This window comes from Eptatretus burgeri, chromosome 16, assembly GCF_056783735.1.
Source record: "Eptatretus burgeri isolate ZD-2024b chromosome 16, Ebu_testis_v1, whole genome shotgun sequence".
NCBI lineage: Eukaryota > Metazoa > Chordata > Myxini > Myxiniformes > Myxinidae > Eptatretus > Eptatretus burgeri.
Window position 1 is genome coordinate 13,734,351 of NC_140976.1, and position 27,090 is coordinate 13,761,440.

The following is a 27,090-nucleotide window of genomic DNA, read 5'->3' on the forward strand; positions in this document are numbered from 1 at the left end:
CCTCTGCCATCGAAGATGGACGGAGGTTACTGTTTTCATCCCTGTCTGTTTGTTACTTACGAAATCTAAATGTTTCGTAAGTATATTGATGACTTCCGTTTCTGTTTGTTCGTTTGTTTGTTTGTTAGGCACGATAACTCGAGAACGGAAGAAGCTACCAATATCAAATTACACCACGTGATTCAGGAGGGTGATGGCTCGTGCTGATTAGATTTTGGTCAAAATCGGTCAAAGGTCAAGGTCACAGTGAGGTCAAATATTCGATTTTTGATGGTTTGGTACAGATAACTCGAGAACAGAAGAAGCTACCAATGTCAAATTGCACCACGTGATTCAGGAGGGTGATGGCTAGCGCTGATTAGATTTTGGTCAAAATCGGTCAAAGGTCAAGGTCACAGTGAGGTCAAACATCCAAAAAATGATAACTCGAGAAGGAAGAAGCTACCAATGTCAAATTACACCACGTGATTCAGGAGGGTGGTGGCTAGCGCTGATTAGATTTTGGTCAAAATCGGTCAAAGGTCAAGGTCACAGTGAGGTCAAACATCCAAAACATTCGATTTTTGATGGTTTGGTACAGAATCATCGTAGAAACTTCTGGTTTACGTCGCTACCTTCTCCAGAGACAGCTTTTATTAGGCAAGGTCAGAGGTCCAGTTGACGATTTCGTATGTACCAGTCTATGACTGCATGTTACTTACGAAATCTAAAGATTTCATAAGTATATTGATGACTTCTGTTTGTTTGTTTGTTTGTTTGTTTGTCGGCACGATAATTCGAGAACGGAAGAAGCTACCAATGTCAAATTAAACCAAGTGATTCAGGAGGGTAATGGCTAGCGCTGATTAGATTTTGGTCAAAATCGGTCAAAGGTCAAGGTCACAGTGAGGTCAAACATAATTCCGTAAATTCATGTGGAGAAATGGAGTATTTTTGCTTCGCTCGACGTTACGAGTTCGTTTTAACTTCGATTTTAATTTTGTCTTCGGTTTTTGCGATCGCTTAGGACGCTTAAAACTCGGTTGTCGAAATTCTGGTAAAAATCGGATGTTTTGGAGACGTTTTAAGATTGAAAAAAGAAATTTCACTCGACGCGTCACGGGTCGTCCCATGATGCAGTGTGCTCGAGCAGACGCGTCGTTGAGTTACGTTAAGGTATAATATAATTGCGTGGAGAAATGGAGATTTTTGCTTCGGTCGACGTTACGATTTTTGATGATTTGATACAAAATCATCGTAGAAACTTCTGGTTTGCGTCGCTACTTTCTCGAGAGACAGCTTTTATTAGACAAGGTCAGAGGTCAAGTTGACGATTTCGTAAGTACCAGTCTATGACTGCTTGTTTGTTTGTTTGTTTGTGAACAGTATTACGGAAAAACTCATCGATGGATTTCGACAAAACTTGGTGGGGGGATTAGGTATGGTCCAAGGATCATGCCATTAGATTTTGGACTTGGTCCAAAGTCCAATATGGCCGCAACGGCGGCCATTTTGAAAAAATATTTGAATTTTTGTTTTTGCATTTCTACATGTTTAAGTGATTTCCAACCCCCCCCCCAAAAAAAAAAATTGTTAGAGAAAAAAAAAAATTTGCAACTTTTTTTTCAACAAAAATTTTTTTTTTTTTGCATTTATACATGTTATAAGTGATTTCCAACAAAAAAAAATGCCAAAATTATAATTGCGGCTGATTTTGGAACTTCAGGTGGATATACCCACGTAAAATCAATTTCTGCCTCAAGGAATCTAGTTATGACGAATGAATTGAGTATGTAAAAGTTAAAAGTAAAAGGGAAAGTTGCAAACTATAACTCTGTGAGCACTGTTGACGTCAAATTGAATGAATAGGATATCAGGTTCACTTGAGTGACCTAGCAGTATTGGCGGCGGAGGTTTTGCACTCTACTGAGTGCTCCCCCTCGAGTTGGGGCTGTATTCATTGCTGTTTCGTTTTCATGCATGACGTTTTCCATTTGAACCTGTCTTTAGAATTTTTTTGCTAGATGTGTTAGGGGTACCTTCTCTGGATTGCTGTCTTCGTGTTTACGTATAAAATTGGATTCGGTAGTCTTGCAATTGTCACATACTCAGCCAACACTGTTGTTACTCTGTGCACTTGGTTGAGTTTTATCAGGCTGCTCCCTTCTTCTCGTCATGGCAGGAACATTCTTTGGATGCACTGATTTTTGTGGAAAATGAGGAGTTTACTTTTTTTGATATATAGCTTCTGCTTGTGGCCAGTTTACTATTATTCAGCTGTATTGGAACACTGGTACTGCTAGTTGGTTAATGGCTTTGATTTTGTTTCTCGGGATGAGATATGTTTTCAGGATCGGCTTCATTTTACGCAGATATTCTTTACCAATTGTTTTGCACATTTGTGACATATTTGGTGGCCCTCTTCGACTCCGAGGTATTTGTATGATGCTTCGTTTTTAGCTCCTGCATTATTGTATTTGTGTCAATTTTTATGTTGTCCATTTTTGTTGGTTTATCTTGTGCAAATGTGCACTTGGCATACTTATCTCGGCCAAATTCCATTTGAATGTCGTCAGAGTACTGTTTCACTAATTTAAATGGTTCTACAACTTTTTTGTCATTTGGTGGGTGCAAAGAGTTTTGGATCATCCATGTACAGTATATGTGTCACCGTCCCTGTCTCTTTTGGACATTCTCTTATTGGATGTGAGGATGTATCCATGTCTTCAGTCATTAATGAAGTTGCTCAGTAGTAGAGAATAAATGGGGCTTCTGGGACACCCATTCAAATGAATGGGGAAAAGGGAAAAACTTTCTGACTCAACCCCCAAAAGCCCAAAATAGGAGACTCATTTCCTCCCCCTCCCATACAAGCAAATGTAAAATTGAGACTTATTTCATCCCCCTCCCATACAAGCAAATGTAAAATTGAGACTTACTGATTAAAGCACTTCTTCCCTTTCATATTTTCATTCCACTTAAAGAGCGAACCAACGAATATTTGTCCATGTTCTATTTAGGGAATACCTTAATTTTCCGATTACATTCATTTCCATCGAGTATATTCACAAAGAATAAATTGGAACTTGGTTCTTGGTATAAGTGTCTCTATTGAGCAGAAATGAAATGATAAACTTCTCTTAATGCTCTTATTTGACCACCTCCTGAGCCACATATCATTTTGAGATTGTCGTAAATTGTTTTTCCATTGTTCAATTGATAACCATCAAAGTTTTCAGTCCATTCAAGGATATAAATTTTTTTTTCTTTACATCCTCCAACTTATTACTAATTAAATTTATCCGCTTATTTGTTTTATCTACCTTTACCCCAGTTATTTCTTCAATAAGGCTTATTTGATATTTCTCCCATTATTTATGTTTCCCATTTAAATACCAAGGCTGATTACATCTTCACTCTTTGGTTTGGTTATTGCATGGTTCTTTCTATACATCTATACAATAAGAGAGAAACGCCGAATTTTGTTCCCGTTTTGCGACATCAAATCAAATCATATCCTTCTGAAAATTGGCAGGTATTTAAATTACTATCAGGAAGGTGGCTAGATGTACTTTTCGTTATGAACTATTATCTATTGTGAATTTTGGGGGTGAAAATGGGCAGGACACACCCAATGCTCTTAAGAAGGAGGTAAAACCGTTACCACTTTCATTGAATAAGAAAGTAAAACTGCCTACCACGTTCATTGAAAATTGTGATTATCGACAGAAAAATGTTTCTTTTATCAATGGAATGAGCAATGAGGTTACCCGCATTCATTCAGGTGAGTAATTTTTTTTATCCTTTCCTGACTTGCATTTCATAACCATTCCCTACGCACCTTTATTTGTAGACAACAGAAGAAAAAATAAATATACCATCAGAGATGGGGAATCCCCCCCATTGAATGAAAAAGGTCATACATATTCCAGATAATGAGGGAGGTGAATTGGAAACAAGACACCATTTGGTCATCATCTCGAAAAAGTTCCCCAGGGGTGAGGAATGTAGTAACCAAAAATAATTGAAATCAGATAAGCGGTTTTCCATTTATTACAAAAAATATTTTTTTCAAGATGGCCGCCCCAGTCGGCCATCTTGGATCCGGCCACGCCCAGAATCAATAGGGTTCTTCCTTTTCAGGTGGTACATGTGTGACTCAAATTTCAAATTGATATGGCGAAAAAACTTTTTTCAAGATGGCCACCCCAGTCGGCCATCTTGGATCCAGCCACGCCCAAAATCAATAGGGTTCTTCCTTTTCAGGTGGTACATGTGTGACCCAAATTTCAAATGGATATGGTGAACAGTTTATGAGTTATCGCACTCACAGCTATAAATGTTGACGCCCGGACGGACGGACGGACGGACGGACAGCCAGACGACCTGGGTGACAACAATATCCCCCTTCCGCCACGCGGCGGGGGATAAAAAGCCAAAACTAAAAAGCCAAAACTAAAAAAAGATTGCTATCTAGCTTGCCTTCCTTTAAGCCTTATCCTTAAAGCCAGCAAGCTTCTGTTCATCAGTGCAAATCATTTAAACAGTGAAACAAAGATGCAGATTTGCATAACATTTGAACAATGCAAAAAAGATGCAGGTTAGGTTTGCTCTTGATTTGAACAGTCAACAGTGCAAAAAGACACAGTGTCGTATTCGGTAGTTTTGCAGGTTTGCATTTGAAAAGTCGAATGAAAGATGCAGGTGGTTTGCTTACCAGCATACTTTTTTGATCCAATCACTCTCGGCCTGTAATCAACTTCAAATTGTCTAATTGACTCCAATTATACTACCATCCTCAAATTGTCATGCTAAGATTTTTTTTCTTTATCCACTGACTCACAACTGTCATCAGTCACTCCTGACTAAAAATTGTACAGCTACCCACCCTGTTTGGTGGAGTCTTCCTGCTTCAAATAAAGTAAAATAAAAGTAAAATTCTTCACTCTCCTTTTTAGCTGACCATCAAGTGAGATTGTACCTGAAAATCAGTTTGTGAGCTTGCAAGATCTTACTACAGTAAGTCACTTTTATGTACTTGAAACCCCACTTCAGTACTTGGAAGACCCACTGCAGTACTTTGCAATCCCACTGCAGCAATTGAAAATTAAACTGCAGCACTTAGCAATTCAACTGCAACACTTGGTACTCGTGTTGCAGTCCTTGGAATTCCCACTGCAGTATGTAGTTGGAAATTCCACTGCATTACTTGGAAATTCCACTGCAGCACTGGGAAATCCCACTGCAGCACTGGTAATTCTCCATCATTCAGGCCATACACGTGCATGGAAAAGGCCATGCACCCAAAATAATCTGAGGGGCTATATATTCCAAGAACTAAAATCCCTTGATTGAAACGCACATTACTAATCACGTTTATATGTTTCCAGGTGGTAATATGCCGAGAACACCGAAACGAAGAAGAATTTCCCAGCGATTTCCAGAAGTCCGTGCACAAAGAAACGCAAGATGACAGCTGCAGTTGCCAGCGGTCCCACGAGCCTACACGAATTATGAAAATGTGTTCTTCCTTGAAACAGATATTGGAGAAATGGAAATAGCATGTAACTACTGTGAGGCAAAAAAATTCGCTGGCGAGCCACCAGGATTTTGCTGTGCAAATGGAAAAATCCAATTGGATTTATTCCTAACGCCACCTCAATATCTGCTGTCACTGCTCAATGGAACAAATAATGATTACGACCATTTCCTTCAGAACGTACGTCTTTATAATAGCGCATTTCAAATGACGAGCTTTGGCTGCACAAGACGACAGATTCATGGATGGGATTCCAATTTTACTGTCCAAGGTCAGGTGTGTCACAAAATTGGAAGTCTCCATCTGCAAGACAATACGCCTCGACAGTTTCTGCAAATTTATTTCATTGACAGCAGACGAGCCGAACATGAGGCACGTTTGGCCATCGGTACTGGTGTGAAACCACACATCGTAACGAAGCTCACAGAGTTATTGCATGAGAACAACAAATATGTCAGAAACCTGAAAACAGCTGTTGAAAGCATGAACCAAGACTGAAGAGAAGATCTTGGAGTTATCATCCACGAAAACAAGTAGCTGGCCACACAACATCCTCGCCGTTACAACGCACCATCCGGTTATGAAGTAGGCATACTAATGCCGAACGAACCAACTGTGACCAGAGATATTGTGTTACACCAGCGTGATGGAGCATTACAGCATATATCAGAACTACACCATGCGTATGACACTCTGCAGTACCCAATCCTGTTTCCTTATGGCACAGACGGATGGAGCGTATATTTGCAGTCAGTCGCTGCACACAAAATAATGCAAATGCAGTTTTACGCATACCATATCATGTGTCGACAGACTAATCATTTGTTACTGTGCCGCAGACTGTTCCAGCAATTTTTAGGTGACATGTACTGTAAGATAGAAACAGAACGATTACATTTTCTCAGACGGGAACAGAAAGCTCTAAGAGCGGACAGCTACCAAAACTTCAGAGACGCTATATTTAATAACGACTGTGATCTGTGGAACGTGGGGCAAAGGATCGTGTTACCATCTACATTCACGGGCGGTCTGCGCTATATGCACGAGCGCACCGAATATGCCATCACATACGTGCGGAAGTATGGCAGACCAGATCTGTTCATAACCTCTACTACTAATCCGAAATGGTCAGAAATTACAGAAAATCTTCTACCGAAACAAACAGCATCAGACCGGCCAGATATCGTCTGTCGTGTTTTACATTTGAAATTGAAGAAACTGATGGATCTGTTGAAGAATGGAGCTTTTGCTGACTTGCTGGCATGGCTTTATTCTATTGAATTCCAGAAAAGAGGGATCCCTCATGCGCACATACTACTCTGGCTGTCCCCAGGAAGCAAAATCAGACCCGACGATATTGATTAAGTCATATCTGTAGAAATACCATGTCCAGATTCGGAATTTCAACTGCACGAACTGGTGAAATGCAACATGATCCATGGACCATGCGGCCCTTTCAACAGAAACAGTCCATGTATGAAGGACGGATCCTGCTCAAAAATGTTCCCGAAGGATTTTATGGAAGCGACGGAACAAGGGCAAGATAGCTATCCCAAGTACCGCAGGCGCACCCCAGAGGACGAAGGGAATGTAATCGCAATCACCAAGATTGTAAATGGACAGCGTAGAGCACGTTATAGACAATCGGTCGGTCGTACCTCACAACCCTTGGCTTTTAAAACAAATGAAGTGCCACACAAACGTTGAAATTTGTACTTCAGTCAAAAGTGTGAAATATGTGCTGAAGTATGTAAACAAAGGAAGTGACCAAGCGATTTTTACTATTGAAGGTGGACAAAATAATGATGAAATACAACAATATCAAGAAGCCAGGTTCGTGGGTGCCATGGAAGCTGCTCACCGAATCTTGGACTTCCTGATGCATGAACACTATCCACCAGTGATGCAGCAGGCTATCCACCTCGAGAATGGCCAGCGAGTGTACTTTGACAACAGCAATGCTGATGCCTGCACCAGAGCAGAACCACCAAAGACAACTCTGACAGAATTCTTCACCATTTGCCGTTCGGATGAGTTCTTGAAAACACTCACTTATCACAAAGTTCCAGATTATTACACGTGGGATTCTTGCAACAAAAAGTGGAATCGACGCAAGAGGGGAACTCCAGAACCACAATTCCCTGGTGTATTCAGAAGCCCTGATATCGGTAGAGCTTACACGGTCAATCCAAAACAATCAGAGTGCTATTTTTTACGCATGCTGCTTCACCAGGAACATGGTCCGACATCGTTCGAAGATCTCAGGAGGCATGAACGTGTAATTCTACCAACTTTTCGAGAGGCATGTCTGGCGAAAGGACTTGCAGAGGATGACAACAATCTACATAATTCCTTGCGAGAGGCAACTATTGGACAGAGCTCGCAAAGTCTTCGGAAATTATTCATTGTCCTGTTGATTTTTTGTGAACCAAGTAACCCACTCACACTCTGGAATGATCATAAAGCTGCGTTAGCAGAGGATTTTTTCCATCGGCACAACGTTCATGTTGACGACGACCGCGCAGGGGAAATGTACAATCTTTGCTTGATGGAAATAGAAGACCACATCCTCACACAAGGAGGTCAAACTCTGGATAACTACAACCTTCCTGTCATTGATCGTACAACGGCCGCAAACCACGCACAGGAGTACGTTCGGTACGCGAATTTCGACGTATGTGAACAAAACCAGTACATCAACAACCAAGAGCATCAGCTGACGGCAAATAAGAGAGAAATTTATGCACTATTTCTTGACAAAGTAAACACATAGCGCTGCGGTATCACCTTTGTTGACGCTCCTGGAGGGACAGGTAAAACGTTCCTCTTGAACTTAATTCTCGCAAAGATCAGATCGAATGGCCATATCGCTATTGCTACAGCATCGAGTGGTATAGCCGCAACTTTACAAACAGGGGGACGTACTCTACATTCCACCTTCAAAGTACCCCTGAATGCTCACAAACAAGATACACCAACCTGCTCTATGAAAAAAGGTACAGAAATCGCTAGAGTGATGAACGAAGCCAAAGCAATTATTGTGGACGAGGCTCCGATGACACACAGGGCTGTGTATGAAGCGATCGATAGGACCCTACAGGATATTTGTGGAAATTCAAAACCATTTGGTGGCATCCCAATAATGTTCTGTGGAGACTTCCGCCAAATACTACCCATTGTGAAGCAAGGAACATGTGCTAACATAGTCGATGCGACGTTGAAGCGATCGCTGTTATGGCGCAACGTTACAACACGACAACATACGAGCACAGCTTACAAACGACCCCACCGCTGCTAATTATGCCGACCTCCTCATGAACATTGGAGACGGTAACTACCCTGTTGAAAATAAACCGGACACCATCACTTTACCAGAAAGGATCCACCAGCACGAAACTCCATCCAAATCAATCGAGGAAATCTATGTCGGATTAACAGGACGTGCTCCAAACGACAACTGGTTGTTAGAACGAGCGATACTCGCACCTCTAAATGAAACGGTGGATGCTGTCAACTCTACCGTCATTGACCGCTTCCCAGGAGAAGTCAAGATATATAATGCAATCAACACTACACTCACTCCGGAGGAAGCAATGCACTTTCCCATTGAATTTCTGAATTCCATTGAAATATCAGGGATACCACCACACAAACTTAAGCTCAAAGTGGGCTGCCAGTTATTGTTCTACGTTCATTGGATCCACCAAATATCATGAATGGCACCCGCTGTACAGTCTACCGAATGAGCCCAAATGTGATTGAAGTAATCCTGATTAATGGGCCGGCAGCAGGAAAACATGCATTAATTCCAAGGATACCACTTATACCATCCGACAGTGACCTGCCATTCGAGTTCCGTAGATTACAATTTCCCTTACGACCTTGCTTTGCCATGACAATAAACAAAGCACAGGGACAGACATTCAGCATAATCAGACTAGATCTGCATTCACCTGTTTTCTCACACAAAATGTTGTATGTTGTGGCATCAAGAGTTGGATCAAGATCAAAGCTCCACGTCCATGCCCCAGACAAGAAAACGAGGAACGTTGTTTTAAAAAATGTGCTGCAGTAGATGACCGAAGAGACCCGTTCATAACAAAATTGACTCCACAGAAACTTTGAGTAACCGACATATGCTTTCATTTATGAATTACCCATCGAAGACGGGTACTTTGCTAGTCATTTATAAATCAGTAAAAGACTGCGGTAGCCTGTTAAAATTCCCAACCCAATATCTTAACACTTGCACTTATAACCATAAGGGAGACCATTGATTCCATTCTCTAAAATATATCTTTTATCATCAAAAGCTCCTAATGCTTTCTTATTTATCTCTTCTGTGTATAATTGATGTTTATAACTTCTTATTTTATTCATTTTTCTGTACTCTTCCTTCTTTAAGGTTAAACAGTTGTAATAATGTTCAAAATTTATTGTTTCCTTGATTCTATTTTTCTTTATTCCCTTTAGCTTCTTATCACACCTTTCAATGTTATTATTATCAATATACGTAAAAGCATAAGACTTTGATCTCAATTTTATAAATTCACTCATGACCTTCCCACCCAATTCATCTTTAAAAACTTACCAATAACCTTTTTATTCTTTGATGAAAACAACACATCACCTGACTTATAATTACTTGTATCATATATATCAATATTATCAATCATATCCTCATATACATCACTTGTCTTAATTTCTAAGATAAAACTATATGGATCCATATATAACAATGACACATTATCCTTATACTTTGATTTTAAATTATTATAGTAATAGTCATACATTAACGACTTTGACAAGTGAAGAATTGATGTTTCTATATAAATATGTTTATCCATTTCAATACTCTCTTTTTTCAAATGAATAGCACAAAAGTTCTCTGAAAACACCTCCGCTCGCTCAAAACTTGGTCTATTAATTAACTTTGAAGCCTGTTTCCAAGATATAGCAAGTCTTATGTTTTGTCAATTCCTAACATTTTCCATAGTCTTTCCAAATACAGCATTATTCATTAATTTATAAAAGTCCTCAAAATCTGTTTTTGCTTCTGTTCTCCTTTTTGTATTAAAATCAATATACTTCTTTAACCAATGACTTTGTTTAAATTTCAAAATCTGATGAATTTTCCTCACTCTCAACCCAGCAGATAAATATTGTCTCAAGTTCCTTTGATGCAAAACATAACTTTCTTTATAATTTAATGTAGAAAGTAGTTTTTCTGGAGATTTACCTTTTATATTAAATGACTGTTGGTAATCACTTAACCATTCTTTTCTTGGACTTTCTTTATCAATGGCATAAGGTCGGTCTTTATGTTTGTTATGAAGTTCTTCTGGATATTTTAAATCAACCTCAAAATAATATCCAACTTCAGCTTCATCCAATTATTTTTGAGAGGAGACAACAATGTCTTGTAAAACTTTTTCATAATATTTTTCTTCAACCCATTTAAGTTTTCCATAAGGTAAAGATTGAGACATAGCCCACCCATACAAATTGTTAGCATCATAATACATCAGGTAAGAGTTGTCCTCATTCTTATAGCAGGAAGATATTTATTATTTGCTTTGGCATATCTCTTGGAACATACTTGAGATATTCCTCCTCTTTTAGCCTTCTCTATCATTAAAAGCATATCTATATCACTGATTAATTCCAAATTATGTTTTGTCATTTTTAACATAACACTCCAAGCCAAACCGGGGGCGATGTAATAGTGAGCGTGGTCTAATACATCAGAATTTTTATTATGACAGACTGTTCTAAAAGTTTCAAACATATCAGCCAATAACAATACATCAGTTTTAAGATACAAATCATGATATTCTCCAAGATTCTTTATATTAAACTTCTCCCAAACCTTTTTAGCTTGTGTATAATCTCTATCGGAAATATGAGTTTTATTAAACTTGCTATAGAAAATTTCCCTTGAAGGAAGTTGTGTTTCTTTTAACTTCTCAAATGAATCCATGTAGTCATATGGATATATTCCCTTTTGTGATAAGAGATCAATCTCTTCTTGATTTGAGAAATGTGATTTAAGATTCGGTAAGTTTTTAATATTTGATGCTAAGTTAGATAATGGACTTGCCATAAACTTGTATGTGTCAAGAAATATGATATGGGTTATGGGGGATGTATGAATTGTTTTTGTGAATGAGATGTATTTTTGATCTGTGTTTGGAATGGCAGAAATATCTCCAGATGTCTTTGAAAGTTCATTGATAAATAAATGTGTGTCATAGTGATTGTTGTTGTGAAGAAAGACAGGAATAAAGTTTGGGGGCTTGCAATTAAGATTACAATGGGAATGAGCTGGACCTCTATATTTACCAGTAAGATGACAATGATCCCTAACTTTGACCTCTCCCTCAATTTTCTCCTCACAAATGTGACAGATACTGTTCTTTCTAAATTCCTTTTTCTCTCCCTTTGTTAATGACATTGGTTTATAGGTTTTAACCATTATTTATCTTAGGCCTAAGTCACATTTGCTCTACGACTAGGATACGGCGGCCGTACCCCCTGAATTGACAGAAACGTGCAGCGGCCGCAGAGTTTCTGAGGTGGCCTCAGAGTGGCCCCACACCGTATGGCTATCTTTTACAGGCTGTAGGGGTCGCCGTGGAATTATAGCGCAGAGTTATAACTTTTTTCATTTCTACGTTGGCCGTAGCAATTCGACAAGCCGTAGCCATGACGTAGATGTGTTCCACGTCGACCGTACGTAGGGCGTACGGTGGGCTTGCGTTATTTGTGCGGCTGCCGTAGGCTCTTATCAATGAAAAATGAATTTTGCCATCCCCCAAAAAATTACGGCGGCCGCACCATTTCCACGGTCGTCGTACGGTAGTCCTAAGGCGTCCCTGTGTTCAACGTACGGTGGCCTTGCGGTCTGTGTGACGACCTGCGGGCAACGCAAGGTTGACGCACGGTTCCCCTACGCCCGTCGTGCGTCCTACGTACGGCCTCCGTGGCAGTTTGCGTCCACTGTGCGCTACCGCTAGAGATCGGAGTATAGGTGTTTGCCACCAGTGTTGGGCACAAAAGCGATAATCCGATAACAGATAATTATCGAAGTTTACTTTTTTTATCGGACTATTATCGGAAGTTAACTTCCATTTATCGTTATCGGACCAGTTAACTTCCGATAACTCGATTTTTTTAGTCTGATAATGTCCGTTAATTTTTTGTCCATTAACATTTTTATCGTTTCCGGGTCACATTTCGCCGTTTCCGGGTCGCATTTCGCTGTTTCCGGGTCGCATGTTCTTGGTGTGTTTGTAAGGTCGTGAGTCTCATTTTTTAATTAACGGTGCCTTCCTGTTTGTGTGCGCAGCATTCCGTGGACCTATTCCCATTGCTCATTCGGTAAGAAATGGACATTCATATGTTTGTTGGATTCACATTGTGTCCTTGACCCATCCCGTTAACCTCCCAATGCATGTTGGACTCCATCCGGTTAAACGTGCTGTGTGTCGCCTTGCGGGCACCTTGAGGCTACCTTGCGTCTGCCTTGAAAATTAAATGGCCGCCGCAGGGACGCCCTAAGCTCACCGTGCGACATCAAATCAAAGACCGTACGGCACCCCCACGTTTTCGGTCTCCACAATTTCTAAACACCCCGTGCGGCTCCCCGAAAAATAAAAACATATGTGACTGCTACATTGTGTGACCGTGGAAAATGCTGCGGCCACCCTATAATTGCTAGTGGCCGTAGATTTTGTAGACCCTACGGCCGCCGAGCCAAATGTGACTTAGGCCTTACTCTTATGCAATCTTTTTCCAATTGTCTTACAAACTCCTCTGAGGCATCTTCTCCTCTATAAAGTTCTAACTTGTATTTATCACCAACAGATGATTTGATATCATAACAGAAACCACAAGGAGTATGTTTTTATTTGTGTATGTGTGTATGTATATTTATTTGTGTATGTGTGTATGTATATTTATTTGTGTATGATTTATTTGGATATGGAGAAACAGTATCTATCTTTTCAAGGATACTTTCAAAATCAGCATGTATCACAAACGGATGTTTTATAGATTTGTTAAAATCTTTGAATGATATGTTTGAACCTGCTTTTGGTAAATTGATTACGGTTGATTTATGATTACTACAATATTTCGAATGTTGATTTTATCGTTCTTTTGTCTGAAAGGAGTTGAGACATCTCTTCCAAGCATATGTTTTACATTTTCTCTTGTATAGTTGTGATTTGGTTAATCTTGATAAATTTTTGATGAAAGCATAATGTGATTTTTCCTTTGAAGTAAAGTAGAGAAGGTCAATGTGTGTTTCATCATTTTTATAGTTGTTTGAAATTTTTAATATCTGAACTTTGTATCCATTAATCCATATACATTAACAGATAGATTATTTATTTTCTCAAATTTAGGAATATCTCTCAATGACATTGGAAACTTTAAATCTTTACCATTTAATGTATTCTCGTATTTCTTATAATGTTCAACCCTTTCAGGTTGCCATTGTGGAGGATGTAAGTGAGCAAGAACAGACCATAGAACACATTTATTATCTTTTTTTTGAATATTAACAACCGCTTTCTTAAATTTTATCTCTTTTGGTTAATCAATATAAGAAGAAGCTTGAAGAGGATCTGATTTTAAGATGTGTTTATCTAAAAAGATTATTTTTGTAATAGCAAATCCACTACCTACTCCAGTGTTATCAACATCTTGTTCTTGTCTCTGGAGTTCATCGTAAACATCACATCTTACAAAATCTTGAAATAATGAGATAAAGTGAGGGTTTGTCCTCATATACGGAGTAGTTTCATTGCCTTCTCTTACCATATTCGATTTTACTCCCATATAAAACTTTAAAGTTTTAATTTCACTTAATGTGTTTTTAATTATAGTTTCAATACTTTGTTTAACCACATCAACAGCTTCCATGATTGAAGATGGTCCAGGGTCTTGAAAGCAAAACAATCTTATTTTTATATGTCCTTTAAATGCCCCATCAGTGTTTTCAATGGAGAATTTAGTGGCACCTTCCCTTTCTTCATTGTTCTTGTGTTTGCATGATTGAAGGTGTTTATTATAATTTTTAAAAAAGAATATCATTATCACATCTATCACAATGTTTTGTTTCTTGGTCAAGTGGAGGTATTTGTCTGAAAAGATTGAATGTGCGTTTGTTGGTTTGAAGGTGTTTTTTTTATCACATTTATATTCATGATTACAAACATTGCAGTACGTTGTATTGTTGATTTCCTTCAAACCGCCTGACCTTGGTATGATTTTTGTGAGTGCTTTGTTGGTTCTCCTTACTCATATTTTTGTCCTTTTGTTATTTTCTATTTTATAGAGTTGTGGTCTTTCCTGAGGTGTTGTCAATCTTGTCCTCTATTTTGTTCACCAGCTCTTCCTCCAGTTGACGCTACTCTTCATCTGCCTTGTCTGTTTTCTTTCCCTCATTCTGCCATTCTCTCTCCTCTTTCTGCCCATCATTATCTGCTCCTCCCTGCACTTCATCTTCCTCTTCTTCGGTGTGTGTGTGTTTCTATATATGAATTTGGCCAGTGAAATATTAAATAGTTAACACACACAATCAACCCACACTAACATTTCAAATGAATGTGCGGATGGACAGACAACAGCCATTATTCAAAGAACGATGTCGGGATGGTTTCATGTGATCATTTCTTGAGACCATCCCTTGTTTACATACCTTTTGACATGCCATCTCTATATCCTGTTGCATTTTTGAAAATGTTGTTTTTGCTTGTATATAGTATATTTAATGGGATGTGGAAAAGCACAGGAACGATGGGTTAAATGGCTCTCTCCTGTGTCTAAGTTTCATTGTGTAATACAGTACTTGCATTAAAAACGTTAAAAGACAACAAAGCACGATCTGGTAGATGCACTTATTTTCAACATGAATCATTGCTTAACTAATCCATCTTTCTTCTCCACCCACACCTATCTCCCCAAAACCACGAATCTCACTCACATCTTCTGCATCCATGAAATCTTCTTCTTCTTCCTGCATCGCTCTCTGTCAAGATGCCTTCTTAGACGGCAATGCGGGAAGATCCTTGTCCCATCGCAAGTCGGTTGACGCAGCATTAGCTGTGGGGAAGACAGTCCTTGAATTGAACTGCATGTTCAGCATAAATGAAAACAACGCTTTGTAAAAAGGAGAAATACATTTTCCATGAGTGTCATTTCATATTCCTCTTGTCAGTATGCCAACCTTGCAACCTCAGCCTTTGAACTCTTTCACGAGCTTCCACACCTCGATGGTAAACCCTGTTTTGCACATTTAAATGTTATGTTTAGGGAAAAGAACAGGCAATTTCTCCCTACTTTGAAGAATTGTTTACATCAGACTGTCCAGAATTCCCAATTCAATTATCTCAAACTGCAACTGCCAAAAAAAAAGGAATAGGTCAGGGAAACAAATGATTTGAAAGAGCCACCTGCTTCTTCCACCAAAACGCAAGACCTTTCACAGACATCAACAGAGGCAGCATTTATACTGTGAATTGAAGTTCGTTTGCAAGATAGTCCCTCACCATCGGTGCATACTTTGTGCCAATGAGCAATTGGGCATTTCATCTCAACCGACGGCTCAAGCATTAGAATGCGGTGCAATGCGGGTCGGCTCACCGTGGTTCTACTTGCGGTGAAATATCGTGCCGGTCAGTTTGAAGCGGAGTGAGATGGATGTGTGTGGAGGCACTTTTCGTTGCGCATGTTGGCGGGTGAAAAACGAAGCTTGCCTTGCCGTCAGGGTGTTGGGCGAAGGAGCCTCAGAGCGAGAACAAATGGCAATTTAATGGCAGTGCCACTGTGGAAAGACCAAAATGGCTTTATCAGAAGGCTTTCAATAACACAGATTGATTCTGAGATTGAAGCAGAGACCAAATTGGGAAATATCACTCTTCGTGAGTGACTGCTTATCCTGAATGCTGAAGAGAACGTAGGACGTGGAGTGAAAATTAAAAGTTTTCTTCCCGAAACAATTATCGCCATGGTAAATGAACTTTCCAGTTAAACAAGAGAATACTGAGAAGGTGTGTATGTATAGTTGCATCAGAAAGGTCACTCCAAGGCCTTCAAAATCACTGGCATCTCCCATGATAAAGCTGAGTCTCTGGGAATATTACTTTGACATGACAGACAGGTTGGCGGTCTCTGTCTTCCACCACCTCCTTTCTGGTCTTTCACCTTCTGTCCTTTCTGTGCTTGGACGGGTTGGGGTGTGACAAGGACGAAATGATTATATTTTGGTGAATATCTGGATCTGGGTACTCCGATTTTTAAAGTGATTCTTCACCATTGAGAGATAGAGCCAATCACTGTATATAGGATGATATTTCAAAACGTTATGACAAAACTTGGTGGATGAGTTGGGGAGGTGACAAGAACTAGCCGATTAAATTTTGGTTAATGTCCGGATGCAGATCTGGCCTATCATTACCTCTAACACCAAATGTGGATGGAAGTTATGTTTTCACCCTTGTTTGTTTGTCTGTGAGCAGGATATCTCAAAAGGTTGTAGATGGATTCAGACAAAATTTGGTGGACAGGTTGGGTGTGTGACGACGACGGATTAATTCGATTTTGGTGAACATCTGGATCCGGTTCTGAGAATTTAATGTGATTCTTCCACCATTGAGAGATGGGGCCAGAAACGATATGTAGAATGATATTTCAAAAAGTTGTGGATGGATTATGACAAAATCTGGTGGATGATTTGAGTAGGTGACAAGAACAAGCTGATTAGATTTTAGTTGAGATCCAGATGCAGATCCGGCCCATCAGTGGGATACAAAATGTAAACTGTTCAGCCTGGCAGAGGTACGCACTCTATCGAGTGCTGTTCTAGTTTTGTTCTGTTATGTCCTGGTCCATCCTTGTTCTTGCTCCTCCAAGGGCCTCGACTATTGACAAAAATATTAATAATTATTAATAGGCATCCACAACCACCCCTTGGCCATGTTGTGCAACGTCAGCCAAGGCCCTCACATTTTTTACTTCCGCCCTCACTTTTTCACCTTTTATTAGCTTTTTAATATGTTTTCTCTGCAACCATTTGAGCAAATAATAAGAACCTTTCAATCGAAGAGTGCCTGCCCATAGACATGTTTTTCATGACATGATGATTGGATGGAAAATGCGGCCTGCAGTTCAAAAAGTCTGTTTTCTGAAGGCGTGGGTGACAGGATGTTTCATGTATCTATACTAATAAATGTCAGTGTCAGTCAGTCAGTCAGTATGTATGTGTCTCCACCATAACTCCAAAACCATGAATGAAATCTAGCGGCTTGAAACTTTTCATGCACACTAAGGGAACTCCATGGGAATGCATGAGTGAAAATTGGGTGTTTGGGTTAATTTAAACACCCCTTTGGAAGATAATTAATGGCCTTATTTAATTATCCTTCATCAAGGCTCATCCTTGGTTACCTCGAAAGCCTGGTGTTGGCGCAGTGGTTAGGGCAGCGGCTTGGGATCCAAAAGGTCCTGAGTTCAAGCCCCGTTGGGCCACTGAATTAATACACCAGGGGGTTGACTCAGCATGTCATCCTTCCGAGGTCGGCAGAGTGAGTACCAGTGTACTGGGCCGGTGTATACCCAGGTTAAAATAGGTGTACCATATCCCTGTGTCGTAAGAGGCGACCAGGGTTGCGTCAGAAAGGGCATCTGGTGTAAAACATGTGCCAAATCACTATGCGGATCATACGGATGATCTGCTGTAGCGACCCCTAACGGGAGCAGCCCAAAGAAGAAGAAGAAGAAGAAGATCCTTGGTTACCTCGCTGGGGTCTTAATTTGCCATTTTTTTTGGCCTGCTCAACAATGCTTTGACTTGGAACAGACCGCAACAGTTTCTTAACGATAAAGTTCCCCCCCCCCCCTTCCTCACTCATATCATCAAATGCTTGATCATCATACATACAAATCGCTGGATACATTAAAATGCTTATAAACACCCGGAGACACCAGCGTTCATGGCTATATTTCATTTCCGCACATGCCATAACCTCTTTTAAACTAGGCCAAATTACAAAATTTAACTCCAGAATTGAACTCAGCAGTAGTTCCGAATGCTAAAAACAGTGCTTGTTTGTCCAATTCAGACATAGTTTGACATTTTGGGTGTCTCTGGGAGGTGTTTAATATGATGGATCAGCAATCGCTAATCACTTGCAAAGCCTGCCATTCCTTATCAACTGTTTTGTTGGAATGCTTGCTTGAGTGCTTAAGCCACTTCGCCGCACTGCAAGCCACACTGTCCCTCTGCACGACCACCTGCCTGTGTTGTGCCCTGCAGTGTCGTTCCTTATTAGTGGTTGGATGGAAGGAAGGAATGGAGGGAAGGAATGGATGGGATGGATGGATGGAGGGAAGGGAAGAATGGAGGGAAGGGATGGATGGATGGATGGATGGACCAAACCGATTCCTCCCTGCCCCCCCCCTTCCTCACTCTCTCCCCCTTCCCTCCTTCACACCCCTCTTTCTCCTCCCTCCCCTCCTTCACACCCCTCTTTCTCATTCTCCTCCCTCCCCTCCTTCCTTTCTCTCCCTCCCTCTCTACCCTCGCACCTCTCTCTCCCCTCCCTCCTTTTTCTCCCCTTAGCCCCTTCTCCACTCCCCCCCTTTCTTGCTTTCCCACTCCTTATTGCTCCTTCTCCCTCCCCTTCTTCACTCTCCTTCCCTCCTCTCGCCCCCCTCGCCCCCCCTCAACCTTCTTAATATTGTTGTGGTTGACCAAATTCGCAAACCACCATTCAGGTCCCTTAGGTGAGATATCTCTGTAATTACATGTGTAGTTAGTCCCAAACCCGTTGTCTAGAGGGAATAAATGTCATTCATGAGGGCTGCGACTCTTCAGGATAGCCGTTTTTCTTTTACTATCTTTATTTTGGACCAGCCGCCATTATTACCACCACCAACCACGTCTCAACAGCCATCACACAACAACCACCAACCACAACGCGGCCATCACAACAACCACCAACCACAACGCCGCTTCACCACAACCGCCACGACCTTTACCGTCACAACTCGCCACCATCGAATCACCGTCATCTCGCGCCACTCGTGGACACCGATGCTGGACTCGTGTAGGGCGCGCACCGAGCAGCGTATTCAAAAACATCACAGACTTTCCACAGAAAAACGGATCAAAAATTACTCACGCCCACTTTTGTTCCGTCCAATCGGTGAGCGAGGGGCGATTTGGCCCCGCCTCCAGGGCGTTGGAGGGCGGTCGCTATATGCAAATTCATGGATCAAAAAGCATTCACGCCCACTTTTCCTCGGGCCAATGGGGAGCCAGCAAGAGAGGTGAAGGGTCGGAGGCAGAGGGTCAAGGGTAAAAGAGCGAAGCCACGGGGCTTATAAAAACGACTGCGTTCGTCAGAAGAGGGCAGTTCGCAGTTGGCAGTTCGCAGTTCGCAGTTGGGAGTTCGCGGAGCCAGTGAAGAGTTGGGACGAGAGGAGACGGAGAGGGCGATCGGACGAAGCTGTGGAGAGGCGGCGGCGGCGAAGGCGGTTGAGGGGGTGCTCGCGTCGGATTCGGGGAACTGCGGAGGGAGAGGCCGGCGGCGCGACCGAGGTCGTGGTGGAGACGCTCGTCGCGGGACCCGAGATTTTGTGAAATCCTCCTTTCCCCGAGCATCAGCAACCCCCTCCTGTTTCCCCCCGCGCTGAGATAGTGCGACAAAAGGGGGCCCCCTTCCCACCCCCTACCAGACACTGTCCGCGAGGCCCGCGGAGTTGAGGCACCACCGCCACTTCGCGTCTCATCATCAGACGGGTAGGCCCGACACGGTCTCGGCCCCAGGCCCGCCTACCCCCTCATCCTGGAGGGTGGTTCTCTTTTCTTTTGCTTTGGGAATATGTGTTGTCGGCGCCGTCTGTGAAGTAAAATTGTATAAGTGTTGCCGAGTGCCCGGTAGTCGGATAGATCTGCATTGTTGCATTTGCTTTTTGTCTTCTTCTTTTACATGTGCTTTTGGTGGAATTGTATATGTGTGCTTTTTTTTTTTTTTTTTTTTTTTTTTTTTTTTTTTGTATACCTTGGTCGAGGCTCGTATGAGAGCTAACACACAACTCACAGCAAGGAGGCATGAGACAAGAGGGGTGGGAGTGGAAGGGACAAAACATTGGGGAACAGACACAGGTGAACTGTGGAAGGGAGAGGGATGGGGATGGGACGGGGAACATGGCGAGGAGAAGATGGACATTACAGGGACTTTCAGGAAGGAAAGCAGGAGAATTGAAGGAAGTGGGCTTGGGTGGATTATCGGGGGTAGAAAAGATCGAGGATTTGGATGGGGGAAGATAAGAGGTGGTGGTGAACAGCTGTTTTGAAAGCCTGGAGGGAAGAATGGGAAAGAATAGAGTGAGGAAGTTTATTCCAAAGGCGGGAAAAAAGAGGAATGAAAGAGTGAAGGTGAGCAGTGATTCGTGATTTTGGTAGTTTTACCAGAAGGGAGTTGTTGGCGGACCTTGAGCGCCCTGCGGAAATATGGTGGGGACAAATCACAGACATAGCAGTGGGGGCGAGACCGGAGAGGAGACGGTGGAAGACAAAGACCACCGACCTACCTACGGTGAGAGAGTGAGAGGCCCAAAGACTCAGCCTCATCGTGGGAGATGCCAATGATCCGAAATGCCTTGGTTTCCACAGCGTGAAGCCGAGAAAGGTGAGAGGCAGGAGCACCAGCAAAGAGGGGAGAGCAGTACTCCATCAGGCTACGGACAAAAGCTTTGTAAGTAGTCAGGAGCTCAAGAGGGCCGAGGAAGGACTTTGCACGACGGAGGATTCCCAGTCGGCGACTGGCTTTTGAGGCGAGGTTGGAAATGTGACTTTCCCAGGAAAGGTCATGGCAGATAGTGAGACCCAGAAGCTTGAAAGAAAAGACTTCTTCCAGAGGATTGTTGAGAAAGTGGATGGGGGGGTTTTGTAAACGGTCCTTTCGAAGAGACATAGTGAGAGTGTGAGATTTGTGTGGATTGAAAGACATGTTCCACGTGTTGGACCAGTTTGTGATTTTATCCAGATCTGCAGTGAGCGAAGAAGCTGCTGCTTGCCGGTCTGAGGGATGACAGATGGTACGGCAGAGGGTGGAGTCATCGGCAAAGAGAAATAGAGGATTTTCCAGAGAGTCCGAGAGATCATTGATGATCTCTCGGATCATCTTTCTCGGATCTGCTTTCCGTTCGTCGCGAAATAAATGTGCTTATTGTTGAACTGTTTTCCCGCTTCGCTTCGTCATTTCTTTCATTGAATCCCCATCTTGCTTCACGTAAAGGGTTGGTCGTGGGCTAAGACGCCCGATAATTAATCGAACCGTCGAGGCCGACGAATAACACCGCTCGGTTATCCCGATGGTAAGGAACGGGTCGCTTAAGTGGCCCGTGTCCGAAGTCGACCTGCGGCGAGGTGCGATCGCCCGGTCTACCCTCCGTGTGGGTACTTAGGTAGGTCGAATTTGGCGAGCAACCCTATCCCACGCGGGGGCCGATTGGCACGATCGCGGTGAGACCGAAAGGTCCACCCGTGACTGGTTCCCGGCGTTAGTCCGAGAGGGTCACGACTGGATTGTCCGTCCGGTGGGCGACGTGCCGCGATTCGAGTTACGTGGCCGTCAGCACGCCGGCGGGCGTGAATCCGCAACAATATTCTCATCAGCGAAGTGATGGGTTTTATCTGCTAGTTTATAATAATAAGTGTCAGTGTGTGCGTCTCATTTTGTGTCGTCGTGTGCACACATTGTGTGCGTCAATTCACTCATTTTGGAGGTCTTAATCGGCCATTTTGTCCGCTGAGCTCAAAAATGCCTTGCCTTGGAACAGGTGGGTTTCTGCACGATTAAGCCTCATACTTGCGAATCACTGTATACATCGCTGATCTTCATACCTACGAATCACTAGATACATCGCAATGCTTATAAACACCCGGAGACACCAGTATTCATGCCTTTATTTCATTTCTGCACATGCGATAAGCTCGAGAATCTCTTAACCTGAGCTAAATTTCAAAATTTAAACTGCAGAATTGACCTTAACATTTCTGACTGCTAATAATAAATAGTGTTCAATTGTCCAATTCAGACATTGTTTGACACGCCAGGTGTCTCCGCGTGGTGTTTGGTGTCACCGAGCTGCAAGAGACGACCGATCGCAAATCGCTTGCCAAGCCTGCTGTTCCTAATCAACCATTTTGTTGGAGTGCTTAAGCCACTTGGTGAGTGCCCTACAGTCAATAACAGTATGACACACACAGTTCATGTCATCTGGTTCACCCACTGAAAGTGTTGTGAATGTGTTTTTTTTTCACACGAGATTGCATTTTTCACCTTTTTTTGCGATCTGCTTTCATTATATTAATATAGTTATTTCCCCAGTACGCTGCCTTCCCTTACCCTCCCCCTCCCCTCATACTGCTTTCCCTTCCATTCCCCTCACGCTGCCTTCCCTTCCTCTCTTCTCATGCTGCCTTCACTTCATAAAGTTTTATTATTATACGTATGAAAAAAAAACCTTCCAACATAGAATCGAACCTTGTGTTTGGAACTCCGCCAAGGAGGGAATTGAGGCACGTACGGGGGAGAATGTGCAGGACACGAGAGACCCCACAGGAGAATACATTCCTGAAGCAGGAACCGAGGTGCAGTCGGCAGTTGCTGCTATATGCATGAAGAGGTACGTAGACAGCACACACGGACGTGGTACTAAGAGGTAGATTTAGATTTGTGTGGTGTGTGTGCCTGCATGCTTTGTTTCGCATTTCGCAGGTTTCGCAGGCACGCAGACCGCACTTGCACCTAGGCCCGTGGTGGAGGTTACAGAGCCATCTTGTAAACTATGTGCTTCGGCCCATGGGGAGCAGACGTGCTGCGGTACCGAAATCAGTGTGGGTGTGGGGAAAGTTGAGTGTGCCGGTGAGAATGCACCTTCCTCTCCCTCCCATTGCCTTCCCTTCCCCTCCCCTCACACTGCTTTCTCCTCCCGTCACACTGCCTTCCCTTCCCCTAATGCCAACCTCCTCCCAAACTCACTTCACCACCATACAACTCTCTGGAGGTCGAGAAGAGAAAGGGGCATCAAAGAATGTGTGAATTGAACAAATGAACACTTTTTTTTTTAAACAGTCGGAACTGCCGCAAGGATTAATTCTGCAGTTTAAATTTTGAAATTTGTTCAGAGATTCTAGACTCTAAAGCTTATTGCATTTTAGTTGTAAAATGTGTATGGAAATTAAATAAAGGCACGAACACTGGCGCGGCTTTTTTGACGATTGAAGGAAAACGCACTTCCTTCACTAACCCTCATGCTTACCTCCTCCTAAAGCCCCTCCCCCCTCATGGATGTCTCCGGGCAGATTTTAATGTGACCAGTTTGAACATGCTGTTTTAACATACCCCATTTAGTTCAATCCTGCACTAATGCCGGCAGATAGGAACCCCCCCCTGCTTCCCCTCAAGTCCCTCTACCAAAAACAAGTCGAACCGCCCCCTTCTCCTCAAATCCCACTACCAAACACAGGTTGAGAACCCCTCCGCACCCCAAGTCCTCCTACCAAACGCAAGTGCAGCACAATCCCCCCCCCCCATCATCCTCGTTCCCACCCCCTCCCATATTGTATAGCGACATGTGGTGAGGCATCGCTCCCCTCCACCCCCCTTCCTCACCCCCTACCCCTAGCTCCTTCCACCCCTTCTCGCTCCCCTCCCTCCTTCTCTCTCCCTTCCCCTCTTAATATTCCCATCAGCGAAACGACGGGCGTGATGTTGAGACCGATCATCAACCTACACTCTCAATGACAGGCCTCCATCCGTTGTTCTCTACCCTCTTGTACCAGCCAGAACCTGTCGCAGCCAGTGGGATGGAATGCATTGTGCAATATTTTCGCACTCCAGGGTTGGCCTGACTGTAGTCCCTCGGGCTGCTAGCACACAGGTCTATGATCGGCCGATGAGTGAACAGTTTGTAGAAAATCCTTGGTGGGAAACTATCCTGCAGTGTAGAGGGAGACAGAAATGGTGTCATTTATTTCACACATGAATCAAATCTGCCCTCGATATTTGAAAGAAACGGAACAATTGACAAAAACAAAATCGGTTCTAAAGATCAAAACTGAGATCAACTCCAAGTGGTGTCACAGTAAGTCAAAAAGCTTATGTTCTTTCAAGTGCTTGAGTCATTTCCCATGGTACCACGCCCCGTGGATGGTGTACAGATCAATGGCATTTTCATGTTTCCAATAGACAGCTGCATGATCATGTGCTTTCTTTTGACATCAAAAAGTACAAGTACAATAGTGGAGAGACTTTTCAACGATTGTAATAAAGGGTATTGCAATTAATATGAGCTGAGCAGCATGTGTAACACACTGGAAAAAAAAAAGGAGAAAACAGAATGATACTCGGGAGAAAAGGGTAAACAGGAAACTCAGGAATGCATTTGGGGGTGAAATTGAGAGGTGTGAAAAACAGGAGATCAAAGTCGTTGAACAAAGTTAAAATAAAAATGTACTCCTACTGTATATAAGCATGAGGTCAGTGGGAGCTCTTACCCCTCCAAGACGAAATCGAATGTAGATACCAGCTGCAGCATCTAGCAGATTAGCCTGTGGTCAGGAGGTCAGTCACAGAACGGATCATTACTGCATCACCAATCACTTTAACAGAAATGCTTAGAAGAAAGATTCGCTTCACTGCATAACTATTATTACCTTCCATTAACCCAATGATGCAACCAGGCATAGCAGAGTGTAAATAGTGTACATCGACACACCTCCTTAGGATTGATGAAGCGCAGTATGTATTTGGGGTCACTGTTTGCTTTGAAGTCCATCAAGGCTTTAAGTTGAAGGAAGACCTTACGGTCCTGGTGGCAGAAAAGAAGGTACAGCCAAGAATCAATCACGAGGAAGCTGAATATTGTTTATGCAACCTGATCGAATGGGCTATATTATTACATACATAAGTTGGGGAAAGGGTGATGCTCGATCTAAACTAGAGCATCACTTAGTGGAGCGCATACCTCTGACAGGCTGAAAAGTTTACGTTTTGTATCCCAATGATAGGCCGGATCTGGACCTTAACCAAAATTGAATCGGCTTGTGCTTGTCACCTCCCCAACTCATCCACCAAGTTTTGTTATAACCCTTTTATAATTTTTTGAGATATAGTGCTATATATAATTTTTCGCTCTATCTCTCAATGGTGAAGAATCACTTTAAAAATCCTAGTAGCCGGAGTATCCCGATCCGGATCTTCACCAAAAACAATCATTTCGTCCTTGGCACACACTCAAACTATCCAATAAATTTCGCCCAAATGCATTCATAACTTTTTGAGATAGCCTGCTCACAGACAGACAAAAAAGCAAACAATCAAGAAAGATGTCCTGCACAACATGATACTTGCAAAATCCAAATATACAATAGTTTCCATGGAAACAAAAATTTGGTATATTAAAAAAAACAACAATGACAGGGACAGGGGAAGGGGTTGGGGGGGGGTAGACATAGAGAGAAGAGACGAGAGACGAGAGACGAGAGACGAGAGAGGAAAGAGATTGGAAAAGGTTGGAAGGAGATTGAAGTACAGAAAGGAAGGAACATATACGGAACAGAAGGGAAAATGAGGGCGGAGGCAAACGATTGTCATATTTGTATACATAATTGATTTCCCCTAATCTGATCTCATATGGTCATATCAAATGACATCGGCATTAAATTTCCAGTTGCTGGTAAAATGACCCAATGTCTCCACCCCTGCCCCACCGCACACAATAAACTCATTCATCATCATCATCATCTTCAATGTACTAGGCAAGCTGTTTCGAGAGCATCGGTGCTGCCAAAGTTGTCTCTGGGCACAGGTCATGCTGGGTGGTTTGCCATTGCCTTCCGATTAGTCAGTTGTTATTTGTTCAGTTTGCCGCCGATAACCCACCTACAGGTATGTACGCTTTGCAAATGAAAATATGGTACCTTTAACATCTGCCAACGCCCTCAGTGCTGGCAGACAGATCTGCAGGCCTAACGTCCTTCCGAAGGACGTCTTACAGTTGATGCATCGCCCTACAGGCGAAACACTGAGTAGCAGTTTATAGCTGGCTGGACATTCAAACGCAGGTGAGACAGCTCAAAATTGCATGTGCGTACCACAACGTGATGCTGTGGCAATTGTCTGTCAATTCTGGTCATTCTCTCTTTTATATTCTTTGGATTTTAACCAATACTTCTCAAACTATTGAATTTCCAATGGTGGAGAAAGTTGACCGATCACCATAGAAGGAAACACCATGGTTGGTGCTCAAGGAAGACTTTTTATTTTCTTTCTTTTTGTTGTTCATGGGTGTGCAACTTCGCAGCTTATTCAGTATTACATCAGAAAACGTTATCCTCAGTAAAGTGAACAGACATGTCAAAATCACCCAAACCCTATGCACTGTGTGTACAGGGTTCTAAAATCATTGAATGGTTCGCATGCAAGTGGACAAATTCTGGGTGTTCATTTTATTATTAGGAACAAGGTACAACAAATTGAAAAACTACTTCC

General features: G+C 42.4%; 1 protein-coding gene across 5 annotated transcripts in view; it reads right to left on the bottom strand.

The window, feature by feature from the left end:
* Positions 1 to 27,090, bottom strand: part of LOC147010556 (protein MFI-like) — a 107,733-nt gene that overhangs the window by 20,094 nt on the left and 60,549 nt on the right. For 4 of the 5 annotated variants that reach the window (XM_085860435.1, XM_085860434.1, XM_085860437.1 and 1 more), the window contains 4 exons: positions 25,316 to 25,408; positions 25,095 to 25,148; positions 24,332 to 24,535; positions 15,510 to 15,628 (listed from right to left, as the gene is read on the bottom strand). In XM_085860435.1, coding sequence (XP_085716561.1) covers positions 15,510 to 15,628; positions 24,332 to 24,535; positions 25,095 to 25,148; positions 25,316 to 25,408 — 470 coding nt within the window. The remainder of the gene's footprint in view (positions 1 to 15,509; positions 15,629 to 24,331; positions 24,536 to 25,094; positions 25,149 to 25,315; positions 25,409 to 27,090) is intronic. The other variant, XM_085860436.1, reaches the window with a different exon arrangement.